Source organism: Geotrypetes seraphini, chromosome 9, assembly GCF_902459505.1.
Source record: "Geotrypetes seraphini chromosome 9, aGeoSer1.1, whole genome shotgun sequence".
In the NCBI taxonomy this organism is placed as follows: Eukaryota; Metazoa; Chordata; class Amphibia; order Gymnophiona; family Dermophiidae; genus Geotrypetes; species Geotrypetes seraphini.
In genome coordinates this window covers 22,504,349-22,532,047 of record NC_047092.1, presented here as the reverse complement: position 1 = coordinate 22,532,047, position 27,699 = coordinate 22,504,349, and the positions used below count along the sequence as shown (strand labels likewise).

The following is a 27,699-nucleotide window of genomic DNA, read 5'->3' as shown; positions in this document are numbered from 1 at the left end:
TTATTTTATTGAGCATTTCTTATAATGCCAAATGATCCAAAGATATCAAGGTGGTTTACAAAGATATAAATTTGCAGGGCTACCAAAATAAATAGACAAAAACAAAATGATAGACAATGAAACAGAACTGAAGAGGAAGTATAGCAAAACAAAATCAACCATTTACAAATTAACGCTAGCTTTTACCTATCTTCAAATGTGAAGCTAAGCTCAACCAAATCACCACTGTACAAAAACATTTGCTCATTGCTTCTCAGACGGGAATGCAACAGCCAAAACAAAAAGACAAATGAATGAAAAAAGAATCCAAAAAGAAAACATGCAACAGCGTCATTATGAGCAACAAAACTACTCAAGGGAACGTACATTACATCTGTAATGCTAAAAATATGTCTATTGTACCATCACCAAAAACAATATCTGAACTGGCATACTAAAGGATGCTACAAAGAACATGTGTATGATAAAACAGTACTAAAAGAGTCCCTATCCCTACTTAAGATTGTTGCAGATATCTCACTCATACATTAAAAAAAATCACTCATACATAAAAAACAAAATACCAAAACAATACCCATGCCTGACTCACAAATTCTTCTACAGCACAATTTGCCCTGTAAAATCAGGTATAAATAGATAAATGTCCACGCACTTCAAAGACCAACAGAAAGCATGTCAGGTCTTCTTACAGAGATAAACCAGTAATAAGTGCCACATTGTTACTTCCTGATATATAAGCAGTTGTGTTCCTTCCAAAAACAGAAATTAACTGCATAAATTCCATGGGCAAGGGCCCAAAAATAAATTTCTACCCAATCAACTTGGATTCATGTATCGGAAACAGGTCCAGCAATAAAATATGAATCCTCTAATAATAAATTTCTACTCCATCACCTAGGACTCATGTAGCTGATATTAGAAACAGGTCCAGAAATGAAATATGGATCCCCTAATGCACCATTTCGGTCACCAACTTTGAAACCAATGCTCTCTTCTTCCAAATTTGCTTTTCTGAAGATGGCTTTCGCCATAAAGATTGAAGAGGTAAGGTGACACAATACTCAAAGTAAGGTCACACCATGGAGCGAAACAGAGGCATTATAACATTCCTAGCTGTAGTGTAATTTCTATCCATTTTAAATGATCCAAAAAGAAGGCAAACAATTATCTTATACTTCAGCATCATAAAAGAATAGAAATTAATAAAAGCCATCATCTTAAAAGAATAAAAATGGCCAATCAACAAAGGACATATACTTCTGAGGCTAATGGTTATAAAAAAAAAATATAAAAAAATTGAACAAAATTAAATGTGTTGTCACTAGGACGTCCAAGTGCTGATTTTCTATCATCCTTTCCAGATTGGACTATTGCAACTCTCTCTACTTAAGCCTAAGAAAAACCTTCATAGACTTCAGCAGATTCAGAATGCCGCTGCTAAGCTTATCTTCGCAAAAAGTAAATTTGACCATGTTTCACCGCTCCTGTCCAAGCTTCACTGGCTGCCGATAATCACCAGGGTCCACTTTAAATGTGCCTGCCTAACTTTCAAAATCCTACACGGCATCCTCCCTCCCTTTATCCCACTCTCTTGGAACTCCTCAAATCCTAATACCACCAGACCCACCCACAAATTAAAACTATCCTTCCCCTCATTAAAAGGCATTTCCCATGCAGGAAAACTAGGGACCTCCCTTCCCTTCAGATTCACTGAGCTCTGGAACAACCTTACCTCCCCTCTTTGGAACCTGAGCTCTCTCCAACTTTTCCGCAAACATCTGAAAACCTGGCTATTCTCAAAAATGTAATACTTACTCCATCTTTGGCATTCTAAGTCCTCTAATTATTCTTCTTACTCTATCCTTTAACCCTTCATTGGAGTTCCTTTCTCTCCCAACTCCTGTAAACCATGCCGAGCTCTACAATTGTGGAGAAGATGCGGTATACAAACCAAAGGTTTAGTTTAGTTTAGTTTAGTTTAAAATTAATTTCTGGACATCTTACTAGACTTCTTAGCTGCTGTGCATCCAAAGTTCATAGGGGGGTGTTGGAGGTATGTTATGGGCAGTCTTTGGGTGTGTCACTTGGATGTCTTGTGGTGATAATCAAAGCTTTCCCACGATGTCCTGCATGGAACTTATACATCTGAGGCTAGATCTATTTAAAAGCATCTAAGTGCTAAAAAAAGGTACCCAAACTAACCAGATGACACTGGAGGGATTACAAAATGATCCCCACACTCCCCTGGAGGTCACTAACACCCCCTCCCCCCAAAAAAAAGATCTGAATGAAACAGTATATATCTGTCTCTAGAACACAGCACCTGGTATGGGAAAGCCTAGTAGAGCTGCACACAGGTGTCTTAAGTAGTCTGGCTAGTGAACACTACATTTATGGTGGAAAGTGTGAGCTCACGAAAACCCAACTATATTGCCATATAGGTGGCACCTGCAGCCATAAAGGTTACTGGGATGGGAGTCAGGTAATCTAGGTTTGGGGGGAGTTTTGGAGGGCTCACCATTATTATATTATAAAGGGGTTATGGTGAGATATACATCTGACACCCTTTATGTGAAGTTTTTTTAATTTAATTTAATTCTTATATACCGCTAATAACCGTGAGGTTTCTAAGCGGTTTACAAAAATGAATGCATTAAAAGATACAATAAATAAAAATAAATAAGATAGGTACTTGGAAATTCCCTAACTGTCCCAAAGGCTCACAATCTAACTAAAGTACCTGAAGAGACAATTTATGAAAAATAAAGATAAATTATAAAGTTCATAGCAGTTTTCTCTGAGGTGCCTCATTGCTCTGTTGGGATGTCTGTGTGGCCAGTCTATTACAATACCCCAAAGAACTGGAGAAAAACTATGTTTTCTTCTGTGATAGTAACATAATACACTAACAATAGTCACAGCTATAATTTATAATTATAATTTAAATTAAATATTTATGTGAAAAACTCAGACCCTGAACCCGTGAAATAGTGTAACAACACCATCTGAGGTTCAATGGGGGACCATCATAGTTTTTCACTGTCCTCATGTACTTATCTGAGTCGGATGGAATTCCGTTGTTGAAGAACCTCAGACGATTTAAAGTGACGAGTGCAAATAAAAACCAATACTATGTTGATTGAAGAAAAATTCACTCTAATGACCCTGTCCCCCCCAGCCTATTACAATGCCTGCCCCACCCAAATAGTCTGTATTTGGATGTTTTGAACTTGGACATTTTTGTGGTCCATAATGGTGAACAAAGTTAGGTAACCTAAGGTTGGACGTCCTGGTGGCCAAGATGTCTAAATAGACAATTTAAAAAAAAAAAAAATTTTCTAACCGTTTTGCCGGTTTCGAAAATGGCCATTTCTCCAACCCTGACTTTGGATATCTTGCGGAAATGTCCAAAGTCATACTTCAATGTCCTATTGAAAATGGCCCTCTAGGTGTTCTTTCTGAAAAGTAAGAGATATTCCATTCATATGCTTCCCCAATGAAGGCGCATCATGTTAAGGCACAAACAAACAAAGCAAAATAGCATTTATTATATAGCCTCCAAATTCTAACTAACCCTCTATTTTACAAAAGCGTAGCATGGTTTTTTGTGCCGGTCATGGCGGTAACAGCTCTGATGCTCATAGGATTCCTATGAGTGTCGGAGCTGATACTGCCGTGGCCAGAATTAAAAAATGCACTATGCAAAAGGGGGTATAAAAATCTTATTGTACCATAAGCTATACATTAAATATTCTGTCTAATGGAAAGTTTTCTTAAAAACAACAACCCTGAACTACGACTCATGTTCTTCTCAAAAAATGACTCATCAAAATATCATCAAAAACATTTTTCATATATCACAAAAAAAAAAACCAAACCAGGTTATCACAAGAAAGATCTAAATAATCCTGTCCTAAACTAAGTCTGTGTGGATGTACAGTGTTCAAATGGTAAATAAAACATTGCTTTTTACATAATAGCATGATATCAATGTCTCCTTTCTTCCGCCTTTCTAGGATTCTTTTGACAATAAAAACAAAAATCTGAAATCGAATGTCCTGCATAGGTGCACTCTGAATATTTCTGCTGATAACACTCTTTCGGTCTCACCTACCTAAAGCAGATTACAAGGCCTCTGAATGGCATATACCACATTAGAAGTTGTAGAATTTGAAAAATGCCAGTATGTAATGTTGGGTCTGTAGATGAATAAAGGCAGATAAGTCCCTACTGTGTATGAATATCAGTGTCGAATATAAGTGGTATCTAGTTAATAAGTTTGTCTAATTAATTTTAAGAGATTATCTCCACAACTTGAATTAACCAGAAAGTTTCCTCAATATCCTATCTGATTAACTTTAACTGCACTTAATTAGATTTAAGATTATACAAGTTTTTCTGTTATATTTGTAGTATAATGTAAATAAAAAGTCCCAGAAAGCACAGTTACGTACCGTAACAGGTGTTATTTAGGGACAGCAGGCAGATATTCTCACAGGTGACGTCATCCATGAAGCCTTGGTACGGACAGGTTTAAAAGTGCATTTCCACTTTAAGGACTTGAGAAAATCTGCGAACTGCCCCCCCCCCCTCCCCGATGTAGGATCACAGCACCTCAGTTCCTTAAGCAAGCTAAGAAGCCAACGAGGGGAGGTGGGTGGGTTGTGAAAATATCTACCTGCTGTCCCTGGATAACACCTGTTATGGTATGTAACTGTGCTTCATCCCAGGACAAGCAGGCAGCATATTTTCACGTGAGACTCCCTATTTACTAGAATGGGATGGAGGGAGTGTTGGCCATTAAGAAAATAAATTTTGTAATACTGCTTTGCCGAAGTGACCATCCCATCTGGAATAAGACTCCAGACAGTATTGAGATGTGAATGTATGAACTGAGGACCAAGTAGCAGCTTTACAGATTTCATCGGTTCATAGACATAATCGCGGAAGGCAAAGGCGCGCGCCGACAACTGAGCGCAAGACGGAGGCACGCGCCGAAGAAAATTACTGTTTTTAGGGTCTCCGATGGGGGTTTTTGTTGGGGAGCCCCCCCACTTTACTTAATACAGATCGCGGCGGCGTTGTGGGGGGTTCGGGGGGTTGTAACCCCCTACATTTTACTGGAAACTTAACTTTTTCCTGAAAAACAGGGAAAAAGTGAAGTTTTCAGTAAAATGTGGGGGTTACAACCCCCCAAACCACTAATGACTGGTGCTGAAGTTGTGGTTTGTCAAAACCTGGTGAAGTAATTATCTTATACAGAGAGTCCAATTTTCTAGGAGCCACTGTAATGGTGAGGGGCGTTTCCCAATTCTTGTGAAGAGTCTCTTTGAGAATGCCATGTATCGGTAATCTGAGAAGTTCTTTAGGAGGCTCATCATAATCTAAGGCCTCCTAGTATTCAGCATTGTAGGTAGAATCAGCTTTTAGCTTAACTGGTAGCTCTTTCCCCAACTGCCTAATAAATTTAGTGAAAGAAAGCCTTTCAGTAGGATATTTAGCCCTTGGTGGAGACTTCTGTGGAGACTTTTCCAAGGGAGTGTCATAAGCCTCCGTTGTAGACTCAGATAAATCCTCAACTGAATCAGACTTTAAGTTAGAGTCATAAAAGGACTTTGGTGAAGGAGTGCGTCAAGATTGATGCTTACTTGGAGTCCAGTGCCGATCCAATGATGAGGTATGACGCAAAGCTCTTTTTCTCTTCGAGAACGTGAGGGAGAGTGATGTTTTATTTTGGAAGCACGTGAGGAGGAACAATGCTTACTGGTCTTCGAGTGTTGAGAGGAGGAGGAGGAATGACGACGTCTCAATGAACTGGATTGATGCCTTGATGGAGAACTGGACCTGTGATGTCTAGGCGTGGAGCATCGATGCCATTCCAGAGAACCAATTATGGCACCGCTAGATCTAACAGACTTATGCTGAGGCTGGGCTGGTACCAAGGGAGTCGATACTGGGGTAAGCAATTTGAAAGCATCCCCAACTGTGCTTGGAAAAGCACATCAAGCTTTTCATGATAGGAAAGCACTGGTACCTCTGGATTATCTACTAGTACCATGGGTGCCATGGCTTGCCTCGGATAGGGTGACCTTGATGAGGATGCACACCTCGATGTTAAGGTGGTCATCGCTGCTTGGTCAGCATCAAAGAACTCGATGCAAGAATGACTTGCAACACCTGTTGGGAAGCTGAAGGCTTCCTAGCTGGCTTACGAGATGGAGTGAGGTCTCCTGACGCCGGTGTTGATGTCGATGTCAAAGTCTTCAATGTCGAAGGTTGTGATGTCTTCTCGGTGTCCATACTTGTCCCAAACAACTTCTCCTGTTGAATTTTGCTGCTCTTGATGGAACGTTTCTGCAGGGTAGAAAACCAGTGCAGGATTCTACCCGATGTTCAGGCCCAAGGCACTGCAAACACCAACTGTGTGGGTCAGTGATAGAAATTGGCCTCTGGCACCTGCAACACTTTTTGAAGCCCATTAACGGTCTGGACATGGAAGAAAAGACCACGTCAGCCACGTCAGCCATGTCAAACTCAGTGGCTGAGAGAAAAAACAAAGCCTTCAATGGCTAAAAGTCACGAGGAAAAGAGAGAAAAGAAAAAAAGACTCTCCTCTTTTCTTTTTAGTAATGAAAAATAAATATTTAGAAGAAAAAAACACATGAGCGGGAAGGCAAAATGGCAAAAAACTGAATAATGTTTAGAGACACAACTTCTTACCTCCGCGGAAAACTAAGAACTGAGGAGCCATGAACCTACATCAGGCAGGAAGGCACATGCACAGTGCGGGCAGTTTGTGAACTTTTTCAAGTTCTTAAAGTGGTGATGCACTTTTAAACCTGTTAATACAGGGGCTCCATGGATGACATCACCCACATGTGAGAATATGCTGCCTGCTTGTCCTAGGATAATAATATATACTTCCAATTATTTAAATTCCACTGATATGAATTCACACTCTCTCATATGTATAAGCACAATAATAGTACAACGTGCTCAGATAATGGCTACAATATACCTCTTTGTGCAATTTGTTATTTAAAGACAAGACAGCACCATTCTCTATCATCGCACTTGTTTTAAATAATATTGCAAGAGAAGGGAATAAAGTGCACTTATCTCATCAAATTTTAACTCCTTCTTCACTGAAAATGTGCGATGCTATGTTCAGTGCTGTCAAAACATTTTTTGTTGTCCTTCAACATCCGTGTGTATTCTATGGTGCTGCCATATAGTTCCAACTAGGATCCCAGTTTCGCCTAAAGAGGCTTCCTCAGGGGTGAACTAAAAAACAATAGCGTGAATTAACTTAACTCAAATCGAAAAATAATCATACATTACTAAAATACTCATCTTATATATTCTCATGGTGCACACAGTATAGACACTACCACCCTACTTTCAGCAACCGTCAAACAGACACCAAAATCTTATTATTTTGCGCACGCCACATACTCCCTTTTTGTGTGTTGTTATACGTCATGCGTAGATCACATGAACATTACTTCTACACATATCAACCTCCCCTCTTCTCGGTTATTTTATGACCTTCATTGTACCTGTAGGATTTCTCACCGCAGCAATTCTGCTTGTAACATAGAAACATAGAAACATAGAAGATGACGGTAGAAAAGGGCTATAGCCCATCAAGTCTGCCCACCCTACTGTCCCTTCCTCTTAAGTCTATACCTAGTGACTATTTATTCGACCCTCGTAGGGATCCCACATAGGTATCCCATTTATTCTTAAAGTCCAGCACGCTGCTGGCCTCGATCACCTGCGCTGGAAGCTCATTCCAACGGTCAACCACTCTTTCTGTGAAGAAGTACTTCCTGATGTCGCCATGAAATTTCCCGCCCCTGAGTTTGAGCGGATGCCCTCTGGTGACAGAGGGTCCCCTGAGAAAGAAGATATCATCTTCCACCTCGATACGTCCTGTGATGTATTTAAATGTAGCACAGATGATGTCTCTAGGGGGAGTCCATATACTAACAGCCACATTAGGAGGTATGTGGAAATTGATCTAAAAATACAGTGATATTGTCAAGCCTACAATGAAACCTATCACAAACTTGGCCACTCTACTTCTCTATTTTAGCCTTGTGGGATCATAGTGTTCTACTGAAATATGAATCTTTGTTCATAGCGTAAAAATTTAAGACCAGTGTTGCCACCTCTGGGAGTCTGTATCTGTTTCAAAACAACAAAACATAAGACCGTGAGGGAATGGCTCACCAAGAGCCAATGTTTCACCAAGGGTGCTTCTAATTTTTGCAACTGGATATTACTAGGATGATCTCCAATTCTGATCTTTATACTTCATGTGGTGCTGCCTATATAATATTTATCGCAGGGATATTTAATACAGTATACAACTTGTGATGACATACAGTTGGTATTAACTCTCAAATAAAAAAAAGATCTGGTCCGAATCCAGGATCCTAACCTTCCTAGTCTCCCAACAATATTTACAATAAGAACAATGGTTACATCAGATGACACCCTTTCTTTGTTCTATAGTATTGTATTCTTGGTGATGCATGTACCAGCTGATCTCCCAAATTCCTGCCCCTTTTATTTGCAAACTTCGGGTGAGCTTAAAAATTCCCATGATATCCCAATATAGGCCAATGCTGTAATGCTTTAATTACAGTATATGGCGTTTCAAACCAATTTTGTTTTCTGGGAAAATGGTAATACACATACCAACTCATTATTGCAAGTCACTGGCTTAGATTGTAATAGCCATTCACTATAGGCATTATATACTCTATGCATAACTGCTGTTGGATATCCTCTCTTAGAGAATCTGTTACTCATAATCCCTGCCTGGACTTTAAATCCATCCCTGGTGGTACACAATCTTCTTAACCATAAAAACTGACCCATAAGGATATTAGATTTCGTTTCATATGAATGACAACTTTGGAAGTGCAAAAAGGTATTTCTATCTGTGTCTTTTTTAAAAATCATAGTTTGAAATCTCCCTAATTCATACTGAATTTGAATATCCAAAAATTGTATACATTATATGTTGGTCACACTCATTGATCCATATTAAAAAATTTCATCAAATCCTCCTCTGATCCCTGCCATATAAAAAATATATCATCAATGAACCTATACCAATTGGAGACATTTGAAAAGTAAGTTGAGGGATACACAAAACGTTCTTCCAAATCTGCATGCAATTTAAGGGGCTACCATGGCTTCCATAGCCGTGCCCCATATTTGTAGATAAAATTTGTTCGGGAACTGAAAATAATTTTTTTGTAATACCAATTTTCCCAATGTAGCCAAAAATTCCACTTTTTCATGTGACAGTTCCTGATCAAGCAATACCCGTGAACTAAGAGCAACTGCTGTGTCCTGTGATATATTTGTATATAATGCTATTATGTCCATAGTAACTAAAATAATTGTTTCATCACCTGGAAACCTCATTGTAGCTAATTTATTGATCAAGTCAGCAGAATCTCTAATATAAGACCTAATTCTTGGCACTAATGGGCTCAAGTAAAAATCAAGATATTTTGACAATGGTTCCAACAAGGAATCAATGCCAGCCACAATAGGCCTCGCTGGGGGCTGTACAAGAGATTGATGCATTTTTGGAACAAAGTAAATACATGGTCTCACGGGTTTTTTTCAACGGGTCTTTTTCATTAAGGAACATTAATTCCTTAGCTGATATAACACCTTGTTCTGCTGACTTGAACAATATCTCTTCAATGTCTTTTTGAAATTGTCCTGTGGGGTCACCTGCTAGTTCCACATAGGTTTTGCAGTTGTCTCATAGTTTCCTGTTCATAATCCCCCTTGATCTAAAATGACTATGGCACCACCCTTGTCCGTTCTTTTTATCACTATAGATATATCTTGTGCTAGAGAGGCGATTGCATCTCTCTGATTCCAGGTAAGGTTATATGTGCCAGGCAATCTTAACTATTCAATAACCTCCAACTCCCTTAGCACCATCCTTTCAAAAGCCTTAATGGACGTATCAGGGGGGCCCGGTGGACCCCATGTGGACTGCATTTTTAACTGAGGTTCATTCCTTTCCAGAACTGTTACTTGATCTTAAAAATGGAGTCTCAACTTTAATTGACAGAAAAATCTATTTAAGTGTGCCCTCATCTCAAATGCATCATATTGTATGGTTGGAACAAATGTCAGCAACCTCTAATATGGCTATTTGTTCTTTTGTAAGATGTAAAAATACAATTAAGAATATTGAACTTAACCCCCCCCGCCCCCCAAACAAGTGGACAAGTTAAATACCTTCTGGTCAATATCACTGCTTCTTATTTGGCTTCTTGTTTCTGATTGTTGACCTAAGGGTGGGATTTTGAACTACAGCAGATCCTGTGGAACACTGGCTCTCGGTGAGCCATTCCCTCGTGGACTTATGTTTTGTTGTTTTGAAACATATACAGACACCCCAAGGTGGCAACACTGGCCTTAAATTGTTATGCTGTGAGCAAAGATTCATATGTATTTCAATGGAACACCGTGATCCTACAAGGCTTAACTAGAGAAGTAGAGTGGACAAGTTTGTGATAAGTTTCATTGTAGTCTTGGCAATATCACTGTATTTTTAGATCAATTTCCACATACCTCCTAATGTATATGGACTCCCCCTAGAGACATCTTCTGTGCTACAAGCGGAATTGCTGCGGTGAGAAATGATACAGGTACAATGAAGGTCATAAAATCACCGAGAAGAGGGGAGGATGTTATGCGGAGAAGTAATGACCATGTGATCTACCCATGATGTACAGCAAGGGAGCATGTGACTTACGTAAAAGAACCAATGAGAGCAGGGTGGTAGCGTCTACACTGTGTGTACCATGAGAATATGTAAGATGAGTATTTTAGTAATGTATGACTATTTTTCAATTTGAGTTAAGTTAATTCATGCTATTGTTTTTTAGTTCACCCCTAAGGAAGCCTCTTTAGGCGAAACTGGGATCCTAGTTGGAACTGTATGGCAGCACCATAGAATACACACAGATGTTGAAGGAAAACAAAAAATGTTTTGACAGTACTGAATATAGCATGTTTCATCAGGGAGCACTATGGAAGTAAAATTTCTAAAGGTAATAAATGACTGCTTCTTGGAGCAACTAGTTCAGGAACTGACAAGAGGGGAAGCTATTTTAGATCTAGTCCTTAGTGGAATGCAGGGTATAGTAGAAGAGGTAACAGGTCTGCTGGGAAACAGTGATCATAACATGATCAGATCTGAGCTCATATCTGCAGTGAAGTAGCAAAGGAAATCTACCATAGCATTATTTAATTTTTGAAACAGTGACTAAGATAAAATGAGGAAAATGGTTAATAAGAAGCTATAAGGGATCAGCTACAAAGGTTAAGACTTTACATCAGACATAAACGTTGTTTAGAAATACCATTCTGGAAACCCTTGTAGTCCACATATTAACAAAGGTAAAAAGAAGAGCAAATGACAGCCAGATTGGTTAAAAGAGGTAGTGAAATAAGTTATTAGAACCAAAAGGTCTGAATGAAGAAATAAAAAGCAACATAAGCACTGGCAAGTTAGATACAAAGCTTTAAGAAGACTAAAAAAGAATATGAGCAAAAATTTACCAAAGAGGCAAAAACTCACAGTAACAACTTTTTCTGGTACATCAGGAGCAGAAAGCCTGCAAGGGAATCTGTGGGACCACTAGATCATCAAGGAGCAAAAGGGGAACTCAGGGAGGACAAAGTCAAAGTGGAAAGACTGTATGAATTCTTTGCTTTGGTCTCTATAGAAGATACAAGAGATCTACCTGTACCAGAATAGTTTCAAGGGTGATGATGTAGAAGCACTGAAAGAAATCTCAGTGAACCTGGAGATATACTAAGCCAAATCAACAAGTTAAAGAGTGATAAATCACTGGACCTAATGATATACACTCCAGGGCTCAAACATGAAATTGCTGACTTCCTATTAGTGATATGTAACCTGTTGTTTAAATTGTCTGTAGTACCTGAAGATTGCAGAGTGGCCGGTGTAATGACAATTTTTTAAAATGGTTTTGGGGTGATACAGGAAATTACAGACCAATAAGCCTGACATCAGTGCCTGGCAAGATAATAGAAACTATGTTTTTTTTAATAAAAAATAGAAACTAAATAATAGAAACTATGTTTTTGTATTATAATAATAGAATAATAATAGAAACTAAATAATAGAAACTATGTTTTTGTATTATAAAAAATACAAAACATAGATAAAAATTAGGCATTGTTTAGACATCCAGAAGCAAAATGCTGAGCGTGATTCTATAATGTATAGATGCACTATAGAGAATCATGTTCAGTGGTGCTGAATGATTCTAAGTGTGTTTATATTGCTAGACGTCCTTTGCACAATCGCCTTTTAGGCATTGCAGACATCCTAGTAACATCTATAATGGTGTCATGTTAGCATTATGATGTCATTAGAATGGTGATTTTATGCTGGTTTTTTACATTAAAATTGTATGCAGTAAAATGCTGGCATCACCATTATATTTATTTATCTACCACTTATATCCTATGTGGCATTTAAATTTGGATCATTTATAATATTTACCTTCTGTTCCAGTTGCCTAGGGTCACAAGGAACAGTGGGGGATTTAAACCAACAACATCAGGGTGCTAAGGCTGTAGCTCTAACCACTGCACCACATACACTCTGATAGTAATTGCATGTCAGTTCCAAAGCCAAGCTTATATCCTCTTGATTTACAAGCAGTCATTTCTCTAGGATACATATCAAACATGTACCTTCAATACTTATCCAATTCCTCTTTTGGCCTCTATGTTCCTCAAGCAAAGCGCATAAAAAAAAAAATATTGCATATTGCATTTTTTGGTGTAAAGAGGACTCCTTCGAAAAGCAGGTCTACTTTTGAGCGTAATTTGGGAGCTAGATAGGCTTGAATTAGGTGGATACGTCTTAGCCGTCACCTAGGCATGCTGGAGGTGTCCACATGTAGGTGAACGGAGCTTCTATTTTGGGGGTTTTAGAGGACTCCAGGTTGATATTAAGGTCAAAAGATGTTTAATAATGGATCAATTAAACAAGGCACATGAAGAAAATATATATTGCACATCAAACCTATTTTGGGGGGCTAAAGAGGAATCCTCTTTAATACACTGGGAAGAATAATCCAAATCCTCACCTTGAGTATTCTGCATAGTTCTGATTACCATGGCCTGATGGGCCGCCGCGGGAGCGGACCGCTGGGCAGGATGGACCTATGGTCTGCCTCAGCGGAGGCAACTTCTTATGTTCTTATGTTCTTATATCTCAGAAAAGATATAGCGGAATTAGAAAAGGTTCAAAGAAAAGTGACCAAAATGATAAAGGGGATGGAACTTCTCTTGTATAAGGAACGACTAAACAGGTTGAGACTCTTCAGCTTGGAAAAAGAGACTGATGAGAGGGGATAAGATTGAAGTCTACAAAATCCTGAGTGGTGTAGAATGGGTAAAAGTGAATTGATTTGTCATCCTTACAAAAAGTACAAAAACCAGGGAATACTCAATGGAATAAAATAAATAGGAGTAAATATTTTTTTACTCAAGGAATAGTTAAGCTCTGGAACCCATTGCCAGAGGATGTGGTTATAGCAGTTAGCATGGCTGGGTTTAAGAAAGATTTGGATACGTTCCTGGAGAAAAATTCCAGAGCTTGCTATGAAAACAGACGTGGGGGGAGCCACTACTTGCTCTGGATCGGTAGCATGGAATGTTGCTACTATTTGGGTTTCTATCAGGTACTGTGACCTGGATTGGCCACAGTTGGAAATAGAATACTGGCCAAGATGGATCATTGGTCTGACTCAGTATGGACTTTCTTATGTTCTTACTGACTAGGAATTATTACAAAAGAGATGGTAAATAAGACCAAGCATATTATACGTAATAAATTCAATTCTAGTTGCAGTATCTCAAAAAAGATATAGTGGAATTAGAAAAGGTTCAAACAAGAGTGACAAAAATAATAAAGGGGATTTTCAGCTTGGAAAAAGAGACAGCTGAGGGGGGGGGGGGGGATATGATTGAGGTCTATAAAATCCTGAGTGGTGTAGTGTAGAATGTGTAAAAGTGAATCAATTTTTCACTCTTTCAAAAACTGTATTATATTATGTAAACAATATTTTATTGATGCAGCATGCATGTCTCTTGCTATGTTAACATTCATTTATTGTACTTTTATATACTAAAACCAATAAAAAAAATTTTGAACTGAAAAAAAAATTGCAGAGTATGTGACACTCAATGAAGTTACATGGAAATACCTTTAAAACAAATAGGAGCAAATATTTTTTCACTCAACAAATAGTTAAGCCAGAAAATGTTTTAACAGGGGTTAGTGTAACTGGGTTTAAAAAAGATTTGGATAAATTCCTAGAAGAAAAGTCCACAGTCTCCTATTGAGACAGACATGGGAGAAGCCACTGCTTGCCCTGGGATTGGTAGCATTGACTGTTGCTACTATTTGACAGTTATTTTATTTGATATACCGCAAAAAAAAGTCAAATCAAAGCAGTTAACAATAGATAAAAATCAAAGGTAAATAATAAAAAAAAACAACACAACAGGGAAATTAAAGACACAAAATGACAATCAAGGGCAGGAAAGGTTTACAATATCAAGAAGTTAGAACAAATAAGGTAAAAACAAGAGGAAGGGGGGGGGGGAATGCGAGGAGAAGAAGAAAGCAAAGGAAGAACTAAACTGAAGTGTTAAGAACTAGGATCAAATGCCAGTTTGAAATAATAGGCTTTCAAATGTGATTTAAATGATTTAAGAGATTTTTCTGTACGCAGATATAGCAGATGGGAGTTCCAGAGCTTTGGGGCCATTACAGAGAAACTAGAATCTCTGTAAATATCTAAAAAAAAAGCTGCCTAATTGATGGGATGGTCATTACGAATTGATTGAAGAAAAGCAGCTCCCTTCTAGGAGAGTATGGAATCAGATGAGAAAATGAAAATAGAGGAGAACCAGAATCCAGTGTCTGAAAAGTAAGTAGGTTATATTTATAAAGAATCCTGAAGGAGATGGGAAGCATGTGCTCAGTTTTGAGAAGCAGAGTAATATGGTTGAATTTTGAGCGACAGTAGAGAAGCTGAAGTGCAGTGTTTTGTACTTGTTGGAGTCGATGCAGTTGGTACTGCAGAAGTCCAACTAGTAATGAATTGCAATAATCCAAGCGAGAAATGACCAGTGAGTGTAGGAAGACTCGCAAAGAATTTTGATTTAACAATGACCGAACTGAACGGAGCTGACAACTCTGTAGAAAAGAAGATGAAACTACTTTTGAAATATGAGAGTGGAATGACAAAGTGAAGTCCAGTGTGACTCCAAGGATTTTAATTGAAGTTGAGTAAGGCAAAGGATTGCCCTTCAAATTAAATGTATGACCTAGAAGGTTCTGTGCACACTTAACTGGAGAAAAGATCATGGTAGAAGTTTTTTGAGAGTTGATCTTCAGCCTATTCAAGGTAAGCCAGTCAATAACCTTGTCTAGTTTTGTGGCTATGGAAGAATAATCGTTGAGATCATTAGAATTGAAAGGATGCAGTGACTATATATCGTCAGCACAGATGAAGAAGTTAAAGCCAAGTGCCTGTTGTGCCTGTTAGGGGAGCAATAAAGATGTTAAAGAGAATAGGCCCAAGAACAGAACCCTGCAGGTTCACCAGATGAGAGTGGGTGGGAACTGGAAACAGTACCAGAATAAGAAACTGAATAAGTCCGATCTGTCAAGTAAGAACTAAACCAGTGATGTTGAGGTCCTTCAAGCGATCTAACAATATTACATGATCAACAAGGTCAAATGCCACTGACATATCCATGGAAAAAAATATGACATCACGATTACCATCTAAAACTAAACGCACATAATTAGTTAATCCAAGGAGAGAATGTTCCATGGAATGATGTCGACAGAAGCCTGTCTGAAGTGGAAGGAGGGCATGTGTTTGGTCAAGATATTCCAGACAATTGGGCAGTGACTACTTTCTCTAAGATTTTAGAAAGAAAAGGTAAGTTAGAAATTAGCCTGTAGTTAATAACTTTGGCTGGGTCAGACTTCAAACATTTAAGAACAGGAGTGATTATTGCATGCTTCCATGATGAAGGGAATGTCCCAAAATCAATACTATCGCCAGCAGGGGTTGCAAAAGACAATCCAGAAATTTTTTAACAAGAAAAGATGGAAATGAATCAGTTGGAGTGAATGTGGCTCAAGATGATCTTGTCTATTTTTCTAACTGCTCTCTCTCTCTAACTTCTCTACCTCACTACTTCCCATCTCTGATCATCATTTGATAACCTTCACAATTACTCACCCTCCCTTTCAGTTATGCCCAGTCACCTCCAACAGGTTTTTAAATCTTCAAGCCCTCAATCCTTCCATGCTCTCAACCACTGTTTCACCTCTCCTTGCCTCCATTATGTTATCCAGATCTGTTCACAAGGCTGTCTCGTTGTAAAACTCTATTCTCTCCTCTGCTCTGGACACCCTTGCTCCCTCGTTCCCCGCTCTGTCAAGCGTAACAAACCTCAACTTTGGCTCACTTCCAGTATCCATTACTTATACTCCTATACCCGCTGTACCCACTGACCTCCTTTAAGTCTGTGCTTACACGGGTCAAGCAAGACTACTACATCCAACTAACTAACTCTCTTTCGTCCAACTCCTGTCATCTCTTTGTCATGCTGAACTCCCTCCTCAAAGCGTCCCCCACTTCCGACCCCTCCTTCTCTCTCTCCCCAAACTATGGCTGATTACTTCCATGACAAGGTCCACAAGATCGCCCTTGAGTTCACTACAAAGTCACATCCTTCTCCCTACCCACCATCCATTACATTACATTACATTACTGACTTCTATTCCGCCCGTACCTTGCAGTTCTGGGCGGATTACAAAAGAAACAACTGGACATTTCCAGGAGAATTACTATTTAGGTTTTTGAATACAGATAAGATGACTGGGAAATTACAATTTAGGGTATTGTATACAGAAAAGATGACTAGACTATTCCAATAGATTTACGATTTGGGGACCTGTTTACATGCAGTTATAGGGAGGATTACAAAAGAGATTATTGGGCATTTCCAGGAAAATTGCAATTTAGGGTTATGGATTACAAAAAGGTGGCTGGACAATTCCAGTAAATTGACCTGGTTGAGACTTTGAGGAGAAAGAATAACTGGAAAGGAAGAAAGGTTTGAGGAGGACTTTACACTGAAGGGGAAGACCAGGGTTAGAGTTAAGACATCTGGATAAATTTTTTGAATAGCAGAACTTCAAACTCACATCACCCCTTTATCCTTCATCCAAACAGGAAGCTCCCCTTGCCTGGTCCCACCCTCTCGACCCTCTATCAACTCCCACTGATTTTTCTTCCTTCTCTGAAATCACAGTGGAAGAAACTGCACAACTTTTGTCTTCAGCCAAGCCTACTACATGCCCCTCAAACCCTTTTCCCACCCCTCTACTTGATCCCATCTCACAAATTGTTATCCCTCCCATCTGCCATATTCTCAACCTATCCATTTCCACTGCAACTGTCCCTGCTGCTTTCAAACATGTGGTGGTTCTGCAAATCTGTCCTCTCCTGGTTTGCCTCCTACCTCTCCCATCGTACCTTTAGTGTATGTGTTGGTGGGTCCTTGTCTGCTGCTACCCCGCTAGTGGTTGGCATACCCCAGGATTCTATCTTAGGACCTCTTCTCTTCTCTCTCTACAACTCTTCCCTTGGTGTCCTGATCTCCTCCTATGACTTCCAGTATCATCTATATGCTGATAACTCCCAGATCTACCTCTCTACACCTGAAATTTCACCTAAAGTCTATTGCTGCCTGGATGCCCTGCCGTCATCTGAAACTAAACATGTCCAAGACTGAGCTGCTCCTCTTTCCTCCTAAACCCTCTGTTTCTCCGCCTCCATTCTCCATCTCAGTAAATAATACTGTCATCGTTTTAGTCTCCTCTGCGCGCAACCTTGGAGTCGTCTTCGATTCCGATCTCTCATTTTCTAAGCACATCCGACAAACTACTAAGGCCTGTTGCTTCTATCTCTACATCACCAAAATTCACCCCTTCCTCTCTGAGCACACTACCCAGACCCTTGTCCACACTCTCGTAACCTCACTCTTAGATTACTGCAATCTACTTCTAACAGGTCTCCCACAGTGCCGCCTCTCCCCCATGCAATCTGTGCAAAACTCTGCTGCATGACACATCTTCTACCAACCTCATTACACTCATATCACCCCTCTCCTTAAATCACTTCACTGGCTCCCTATCCACCTTTGCATACAGTTCAAACTCCTATTGCTGACCTACAAGTGTGTTCATTTTGCTGCTCCTCAATATCACTCCTCTCTTCTCTCTCCTTATACACCTCCCAGAGAACTCTGTTCTTCAAATAAGCTGCTCTTAGCTATACCCTTCTCCCTACTGCCAATCCCAGACTTTGTGCCTTTCATCTAGCTGCCCCCTATGCCTGGAATAAATTACCTAAGTTTGTCCACCAAGCCCCTTCCCTTTCCTTGTTTAAAAGCCGACTGAAACCCCACCTTTTTGATATAGCCTTCAATCCATAACCCTACTCCCATCTGCCTACCAACCCAGCCAGCAGATTAACTGTTCCCCTTAACTGTATCCATGGCATCCTGTTTGTCTGTCTTGCTTGTTTAGATTGTAAGCTCTTTTGAGCAGGGACTGTCTTCTTTGTGACTCTGTACAGCATTATGTAAGTCTGGTAGTGCTATAGAAATAATTAATAGTAGTATTTGCATTTCTGCCAGGTACTTGTGACCTGGAATGGGCACTGCTGGGAACAGAATACTGGTCTAGATGGACCACTGGTCTGACCCAGTATGGATATTCTTGTGTTCTTACTGGCACCCAGTGTGCCCCATTGTGAATATTGGCCCTTATGTAATGTAATGTAATGTAATTTATTTCTTATATACCGCTACATCCGTTAGGTTCTAAGCGGTTTACAGAAAATATACATTAAGATTAGAAATAAGAAAGGTACTTGAAAAATTCCCTTACTGTCCCGAAGGCTCACAATCTAACTAAAGTACCTGGAGGGTAATAGAGAAGTGAAAAGTAGAGTTAGAGGAAAAATAAAAATAAAATAAACATTTTAACAAGACAGCATTGATCTCCTCATGTGTCTCCTCAATAAAAACAATACAACTTCCCTCCACTGTCATGCACATGAAAAATGGAAAACCCTGCAGAAATTATGTTTCAGGCCTACAGCAAGCCTGCCATACCATAACAGTACTGTCACGATTCAAACCGAACCAATCTCATCTAGGAGAAGGCAGCATTACAAATGTTATATTGGGTTCTACATCACCAATATACTAAGAGCAGCAAAAGCAGAATTACTACAGATTTCTAAACAGAAACCATATACTAGCAGAATTCCTTACCTTAGTCACACATGCAAAACACAGACAGACCTTAATTAGAATAATAAGGGATCAAAAATTAGAAATAGAAATAAGTAGGCAAAAGCTAAACTGGAAATCCCAAGAAACCTGAAGGAGTCCTACGTCAGGCATTGCCTCTGCTGGTGGAGAATTAGGATTTCTAGGAGGGGGGTGCTGAAACGTTTTTATCCCAACCGACCAACATCCTAAATTCTGAGCGTTATTTTGCCATTGTAGCTGAAAAGAATGTTATCTTATTTTGTTAAGTGTCAATTTGCAGAAACGAAATTCTGCGTTTTGACATTGCTTCAGATCATTGATTGAACCATATTCATCTCATTCTCTTCTTGGCTGGCCTGAGATCTTTTCAGCACCCCCTCGGATGTACTGGCTAGCTAGAAAATATGTCTTAAAACTGGGGAGAATAGAAATTGTGGGTTAGATTGATAAATTCTGTTTGCATCTAAAAGCTAAAAGGGAGATGAGATTAAGGGCTCCTGTTACTATAGCGCGCGCTACCTGAAAAATTACCGCCTGCTTAAAAGGAGGCAGTAGCGGCTAGCACGCGGGGCATTTTAGTGCGCGCTAAGCGTGCGCTAAAACCGCTAGCGCACCTTTGTAAAAGGAGCTCTAAGTCTTCTTTTTTTTCAGTATTTAAAAGCATAATTGGGAGTTTAGATTAAAAGTCTTTGTGTATTTCAAGTTTCAAGTTTATTAAATTTTGATTTTACGCAATATCCAATATTTCAATGCGTATTACATAATTGTAAAAGCCAGGGATGACAAATACAAATACAAATAAGACTATTATACAGACTAATCATTATATTCTATTATTACAAACTGAAACAAGTAGGTAAAAGGGAGAAATATAATTTATACAATTTATAAAATTAATTAAAAAAGAATAAAAAAGAAAAAATAAATAAATAAATAAAAAACATTTAAGGTTTGTACATAAGGGTAGGGTCAATTTAGAAAAAAGAAAAAAAGTATGAAGAAAATTAATTGATAGAAAGAGCTTCAGTTATTTTAAAATGATTCATGGAAACAGGTAATGTTAGGGATAATTAATCTGTTTAAAAGTAGATAGTTTAATATAAAGAATAAATAAAGATCCAGATTAGTATTAATGATCTTTGAATGAAGGGAAAAAAGAGGATTAAGATTAAAATTAAAATTAAAAAAGCACTTATAGTTTCCATGTTGATGTCCTACTCATTTGATTCTTTAAAGAATAAGTACTGTGTTTATTACAATTATCTATCTATGTATTGAATGCATCTTTATAAAGAATGCTTTTCAGACCGCGTTTGAATTTGACTAGTGGTGGTTCGTTACGTAGATAAATTGGTAAATTGTTCCACAGTTGGGGTGCTTGTACTGAAAATATGGTTGCTCTTCTTGTCCCAATTATTTTTAAAGAAGGGATGGTTAGTAAGTTTTGTTGCGTCGATCTCAGCGTCCTTAGTGAAGAGTAAGGGATTAGTAGTCTGTCCAGAAATAACGGCTCATGTGATTGTTGGATTTTAAATGTTAATAATACAATTTTAAACGTTATTCTGTGTATAATAGGTAACCAGTGTGCATCTTGTAGGAGAGGTGTAACATGATCATATTTTTTTGAATTTGTTATAATTTTTATAGCTGTATTTTTTATTATTTGTAGTCTTCTTATTTCTTTATGAGTTATGCCACAGTATAAAGAATTACAATAATCCAACCTAGAAATAATTAGGGAGTGAATAAGAATGTTAAGTGCTTCTGGTTTAACAACCTTTGTTAATTTAAAAACTAGAAAGATGCTTAAACATCCTTGTCTTTATTTACTGGATAAATTACTCTATAAAGAAAAGGTTTATATAAGTTTGTTGAAGGGAAAGGGTGAGAGAGGGAGATTTATGGAGTTTGATTTGTTCCTTTCAAGCGGGCGGAGAGGCTTTGTGCCTTCGCTGCAGTTGCTCTATGACAAAAACAAAAGGATTAAAGAGTAAGGTATATGGACTGAAAACCTGAAGCGGCTTCAGCTCCCGAGGACGCCTTCGTGGCACCTTCTGTTCTGCACTGAGGAAGAATGGCTACTTGGACTGAGATTTTAGATGTACACTTATCCCTCCGTATTCGCGGTTTCAATTATTCATGGTTTTTAGCTTGCTGGCTCCTCCCCCCAAATTACATCAGCTTGCATAGAGAAATCGCTGATTCCCAGCACTATGTTCACCGTGTTTTGCCTCTCCTTCAGAACCAGGCCAGGTCTCCCACCATGTTATTCGCAGTTTCACCGTATTCACAATGGTTATTAATAGAAAACAGCAAATCCTATATAACAAAACCTTAAGCGCGCATGCACACTTAGGGTTTCGTGTTCCCTGCCGCTGTGGTGTGTGATCCGTGGCCGGATTCTATTTTAGAGTGCGGCGGCAGGGAACACTCTGGAGCTTGCCCCCCTCCCGCCCTCACTCACTGCGAAAAAAACCGCTGTCACCGCCGCTGTTCCTTCTGCTCCTCTCTTTGGAGTGTGCAGTGCGGGCCGTGCATGTGGACCCGGAGGCGCACCGAGAGTGTAACGGGGATCCTGAGCAGCTAAGCGCAGTCTCCGGGCAGCCGCAGCCTCAGAAACCACCAGTCTTCCTCCCAGCTTGCGTCCAGAGCCTTTCCGGCACCACAAATTTTGTGTCCAGTCCACCCCAACGACAGGTTGAGTGCCACTTCGGCTTCGAGGCCCAAAAAGTGCAGGTCCGGGGCGCTGCCACCGCCCAGCAGCAAGGGGACACAAAGGCAGGCGAGAAGGAACAGCAGCAGCCTCTCTTCCATGCTTCCCGGAAGCAGCCTGTATTTTGCTGGTTCTGCCGGTGACTCGCCGACCTGTATACCGACAGGGAACGGACAATGTAAGGATGACGCCTTACCCGCGGAAGGGGAGGGGGAGAAGAGGGTACGAAATCGAGGGAAGAGCAAGGGAGAGGGCTGATCTTTTACCTGAGGGAAGAGGTAATGAGACAGCTATGCTAAATTACGGGGGCCAGAACTGGGAGGTGAGAGATAATGCATCTTAAGGGGTAGGGAGAGACCTTGATCAAAGGGAAGAAGATGAAATGGGGCAGATGAACTGGAGGGGGAGAGGGAAAGGGGGCTGCTTTGGGGGGAAGGGTGTGCTGGGAGGCAGACAGCTTTGCTTGGGGGGGAAGACAGAAGGAGGCCATGGAGAGACAGTCAGGGAGGAATTGGAGGGGGAGAAGGAAAGGAGACTGCTTTGGGGGAAAGGGTGTGCTGGGAGGCAGACAGCTTTGCTTGGGGGGGGGAAGACAGAAGGGGGCCATGGAGAGACAGTCAGGGAGGAACTGGAGGGGGAGAGGGAAAGGGGGCTGCTTTCTAGCACCCGTAAATGTAACGGGCTTAAACACTAGTAACATATAAAAAAGTTATTCGCGGTTTTTCAGTATTTGCGGTTCTGTTAATCCCTTATCACAGCGAATACGGAGGGAGAAGTGTATTTCTCTCCTTTTCCAAATCCAAGGTCAACGTGAGTTACTATTCAAGTATTCTGGAGTGATCCTCTCTTTCCTGTTGCAGCAGCCCCTCCTATTTACCATCATGTTCTGAATTACCTCTCAGAAGGCACTTAGGAACATGGGCCCCTGCCAACCTTCTTGGTACACCACTGGTCTAAGCAAAGAGAGCAAGGGTATGTGCTAGACAGAGCCACTGTTACATAAGAAAGGAATACTGTGCTAGAGCTGCCAACAGTAAGAAAGCTGAGAAGGTAATCACTTAATACCCTTGCACTTTCCATGCCAACAATCTGCATCCATGTAACAGTGGCATACCCACAGAGTAGAAGGAATTGGAAGAGGGCCATGTTCCCTGGGCATAAGCCCGATGGGCAGCTAGATAAGGAGATAGAAGGTCAAAAACAAAATCAACTGCAAGACTTTTGCGATGTAAAGGGCCATTTTCGAAATGACTCCAAATCAGAGTTTGGATGCTTTGTGGAACACATACAAAAATCCACTACCAAACATGCCCATTTTCAAAACTGTAAAACATCTATCTTGTTTTTTTTGAAAATGGTCATTTTTCAGATATGTCTGTCTTTTTGAACAATTTTTGAAGAAAAAAAAACCCCTTCTAAAAGAAAAATACACATAACAAGTCAATGGGACGTAGAAGAGGTCAGTATTTTTAGGAGACTGGCCACACAGATATCCCAGCAGAGCAGAGGGACACCTTAGGGGGCACTGCAGTAAAAGTCACATAAAATGCCCCAGGAACACATCTCACCATAACCCCCTTATATTGTATGGTGTGCCCTCCAAAATCCACTTAAAACTTACTAGGGCCAACTGTACACAACACCAATAGTCTTTATGCCCCTGTATAAGACTTTGGTGAGACCTCATTTAGAATATTGTGTACAATTCTGGAGGCCAGACCTTCAAAAAGATATAAAAAGGATGGAGTCGGTCCAGAGGAAGGCTACTAAAATGGTATGTGGTCTTCATCATAAGGCGTATGGTGACAGACTTAAAGATCTCAATCTGGATACTTTGGATGAAAGGCGGGAGAGGGGAAATGATATAGATGTTTAAATACCTATGTAATGTAAATGCGCATGAATCGAGTCTCTTTCATTTGAAAGGAAACTCTCCAATGAGAGGGCATAGGATGAAGTTTAGAGGTGATAGGCTCCGGAGTAATCTGAGGAAATACTTTTTTACAGAAAGGGTGGTAGATGCGTGGAACAGTCTCCTGGAAGAGGTGGTGGAAACAGAGACTGTGTCTGAATTCAACAGGGCCTGGGATAGGCACGTGAGATCTCTTAGAGAGAGAAAGGGATAATGGTTACTGCAGATAGGCAGACTAGATGGGCCACTTGGCTTTTATCTGCCTTTGTGTTTCTATAACCATAAAGTTCTATTACATCACAATGCAGGTGTAAAGAGCCTTAGCCTATAGGAAGAGGAGATGCAAATGTTAAGAGCCGTAGCCAATAGGGAGAGGAGGAGATAGTGGATGCTCTGGATGGGCCATTTGGCCTTTATCTGCCATCGTGTTTCTATGTTTCTATAACCATAAAGTTCTATGACATCACAATGCAGGTGTAAAGAGCCTTAGCCTATAGGAAGAGGAGATGCAAATGTTAAGAGCCTTAGCCAATAGGGAGAGGAGGAGATAGTGGATGCTGCAGATGGGCAGACTGGATGGGTCATTTGGCCTTTATCTGTCATCATGTTTCTCTGTTTCTATAACCATAAAGTTCTATGACATCACAATGCAAGTGTAAAGAGCCTTAGCCTATAGGAAGAGGAGATGCAAATGTTAAGAGCCGTAGCCAATAGGGAGAGGAGGAGATAGTGGATGCTCTGGATGGGTCATTTGGCCTTTATCTGCCATAGTGTTTCTATGTTTCTATGTCTGCAGGTGTCAAACATATATAGGTACAGTATGATCTGAGTGGATTTAAGAAGGCTCACAGAGTGTAGTAATTAGAATGGGATATGAGCCTGTTCCCATCTGTTTGCTGCTCTACTAGGACTGACCATAACATCTGAAGCTATCACACAGGCATGTACGTACTGTTTCATTTATGTTTATGTTTATTAAGGTACTTAAATACTGCCCTTCGCAAGATCATCAAAACTGTTTTTACATTCAGGTACTCTAAGTATTTACATCTTTGGGGAGTGGGAGCGGGTCACTGACCACTTGGAGGATGGGGGGAGGGGGCGTTCATGCTCCCATCCCTAGAGTGGTCCTCTGGTCAATTTGGGTACCTTTTTGGCACTTGTTATTAAAATAGGCATAGCCCCAAATGTCCAAACTGTTCCCTGGATGTATTCTTAAATGTTTGGTTATGACAGAAATACATCCAACAGCAAAAACAGTGGTGGTGAACAGATGAAACTGCTCTACTTTATTGTTCAAAACAACTCGACACGTACATGTTTCAACCCTCGGGCCTGTATCAGGAATCTCAATGATATCACATAAATGATTAATAAAAACAATCAAAATCAATCCTAGATTGTGATGCAGTGTTAAATTCCAGTCTGATCAACAGACATAGCGTTATCAGCAAACTGCAAAGAATTTCCTGATGCAAGCCTGAGGGCCGAAACATGAACGTGTTAAATTATTTGAGCAATAAAGTATAGCAGTTTCCAATGTTCACCACCACTATTTTTGCTGCATGATTTTCATCTTGTGGAAGTGGTTCTCCTGTTGTGTGACTGCAGAAATACATCCAAGTCATAAGTCTACCCAAGTCCTGCCCACATCATGCCTCTAACATAGTGTTCTTCAACCACCGGTCCATGGACCAGTGCCGGTCCACAGAAATTTCCTGCCGGTCCACAGGGCCAGCACGTGCATCAAGCCCAAAACAGTGTTCTTCAACCGCCAGTCCACGGTGCAATCGATGCGACGTTATCTTCGAGCCAGCTCCCTCTTCCTAATTGATTCAGTGCACAAAGCCACAGGCAGTGGCTCCTACGAGCGTCCTGCGCCTGAACCGGAAGCCTTCTCTCTGACGTTGCAACGTCAGAGGGAAGACTTCCAGGTGAGGCACAGGATGTGCAAGGTGCAATTAATACTATTATGGGGGAGGGGTCTGGGGTGGAGATTGGGTAGAGATGGACGGAGTCTGGCCCACGACTTAGCCCCATGTTCTTCAACTGCCGGTCCACGGTGCGATCGATGCGGTGTTATCTTCGAGCCAGCTCCCTCTTCCTAACTGATTCGGTGCACAAAGCCACGGGCAGTGGCTCCTACGGACGTCCTGCGCCTGAACCGGAAGCCTTCTCTCTGACGTTGCAACGTCAGAGGGAAGACTTCCAGATGAGGCAAGGGACGTGCAAGGTGCAATTAGTACTATTATGGGGGAGGGATCTGGGGTGGAGATTGGGTAGAGATGGACGGAGTCTGGCCCACGACTTAGCCCCATGTTCTTCAACTGCCGGTCCATGGACCGATGCCGGTCCACAGAATAATTATTTTATTTCTGCCGGTCCATAGGTGTAAAAAGGTTGAAAAACACTGCTCTAACACACCCCTTTGAGATTTAGACAAACTACTGATCAACATCATATCCATCTAGAAAAACGCCCATATGCTCTTTTATGCCACCTTTTGAACATTTTTCTCTTTTGAAATTGAGCCCCATAATTTGTTGTGGGGGGAGCACAAATGCAAATACTGGCCCCCAGATACTGGAGAACCATGGTATACCATTGCACTATTCTAAAAAGAAGAGGGTTTCATGTGCAAAGAACTATGGTATTGACCTAAATAGAGCATCCTATATTATCTCTATCTATTTTAATAGAAATAACATAGACAAATCATAGAACGATTTGGGATTATAGGGTTTTTGGGTTTTTTTTAAACCTACATAAAGAAGTAAGAATTGCCATGGCAACTAGTCTATTCAGTTGCATTCAACACTGACACCCTCATATACCTTTAAAGTACTGCACTGTTGTGAAAACAGCTTAATGTTATTATATGAATCACAAGTACTCTGAATAAAAGTACAGTTATAAAATAAAAACCACTGTTTAATACTGAATAACTGCTGGTGACATTAACCAGCAGAGGGAGCCTTGTGGAGGCCATGGTGATTTCTGCACTTGGGTATTGCTGGGGCTTTCAGTCATTAGCAAACCAAGCAATACCTGCTGTCAGCTGAGTCTGCTTAATAATGCAAAAAGAGATGCTTGAAGAATAAAATCCTTATGGGAAAAAAAAAAAAAAATAAATACACCCAGTCTGCACTGCATAGTGTTTCAAAAGTCCATGTGATGCTCGGTGACATTCCTGCTGAATAGACGGAGGTAAAATATTCAGCTGGGTTATATGGATTTTCAGCAGCATTATCAGTCTAAGCAGCACTGCTAACAATTCACTTAAGATATACCTGCCATTTCTGCAGCACTACTGTACTTGGCCAAGGAAAGTACCCATCTAGCAGCTGAATATTGCGGTTTAGATGGATAATTTTTTATCACTACTACTACTACTATTGAACATTTCTGTAGTGCTGAAAGACAAATGCAGCCCTGTACATTTGACATGTAATAGACTGCCCCTGCAATGAAGAATTTACAATCTACATTTCTCCCTCCATATTCACGGGGGTTAGGTGCAGAGCCACCCCACGAATAGGGAAAAATTGAGAATAATTTTTTGGGCCTCCCTCCTGCGTCCTGGACCTCCCCCAGATCTTACCTCTGCTCT

The 27,699-nt window shown here is 40.3% G+C and overlaps 1 protein-coding gene across 4 annotated transcripts in view; it reads right to left on the bottom strand.

The window, feature by feature from the left end:
- The window catches only part of SHANK3 (SH3 and multiple ankyrin repeat domains 3), a 924,054-nt gene that overhangs the window by 614,355 nt on the left and 282,000 nt on the right, over positions 1-27,699 (bottom strand). Inside the window, exons 1-2 of one of the 4 annotated variants that reach the window (XM_033959000.1) lie at positions 4,115-4,503; positions 3,344-3,458 (exon numbers count right to left, since the gene is read on the bottom strand). The exons of the other annotated variants lie outside the window; for them this stretch is intronic. Of the exons in view, the coding sequence (XP_033814891.1) occupies positions 3,344-3,370 (27 nt within the window). The 5' untranslated portion in view covers positions 3,371-3,458; positions 4,115-4,503. Of the gene's footprint in view, positions 1-3,343; positions 3,459-4,114; positions 4,504-27,699 lie in introns of those variants that run through there. 4 annotated transcript variants of the gene reach the window in all.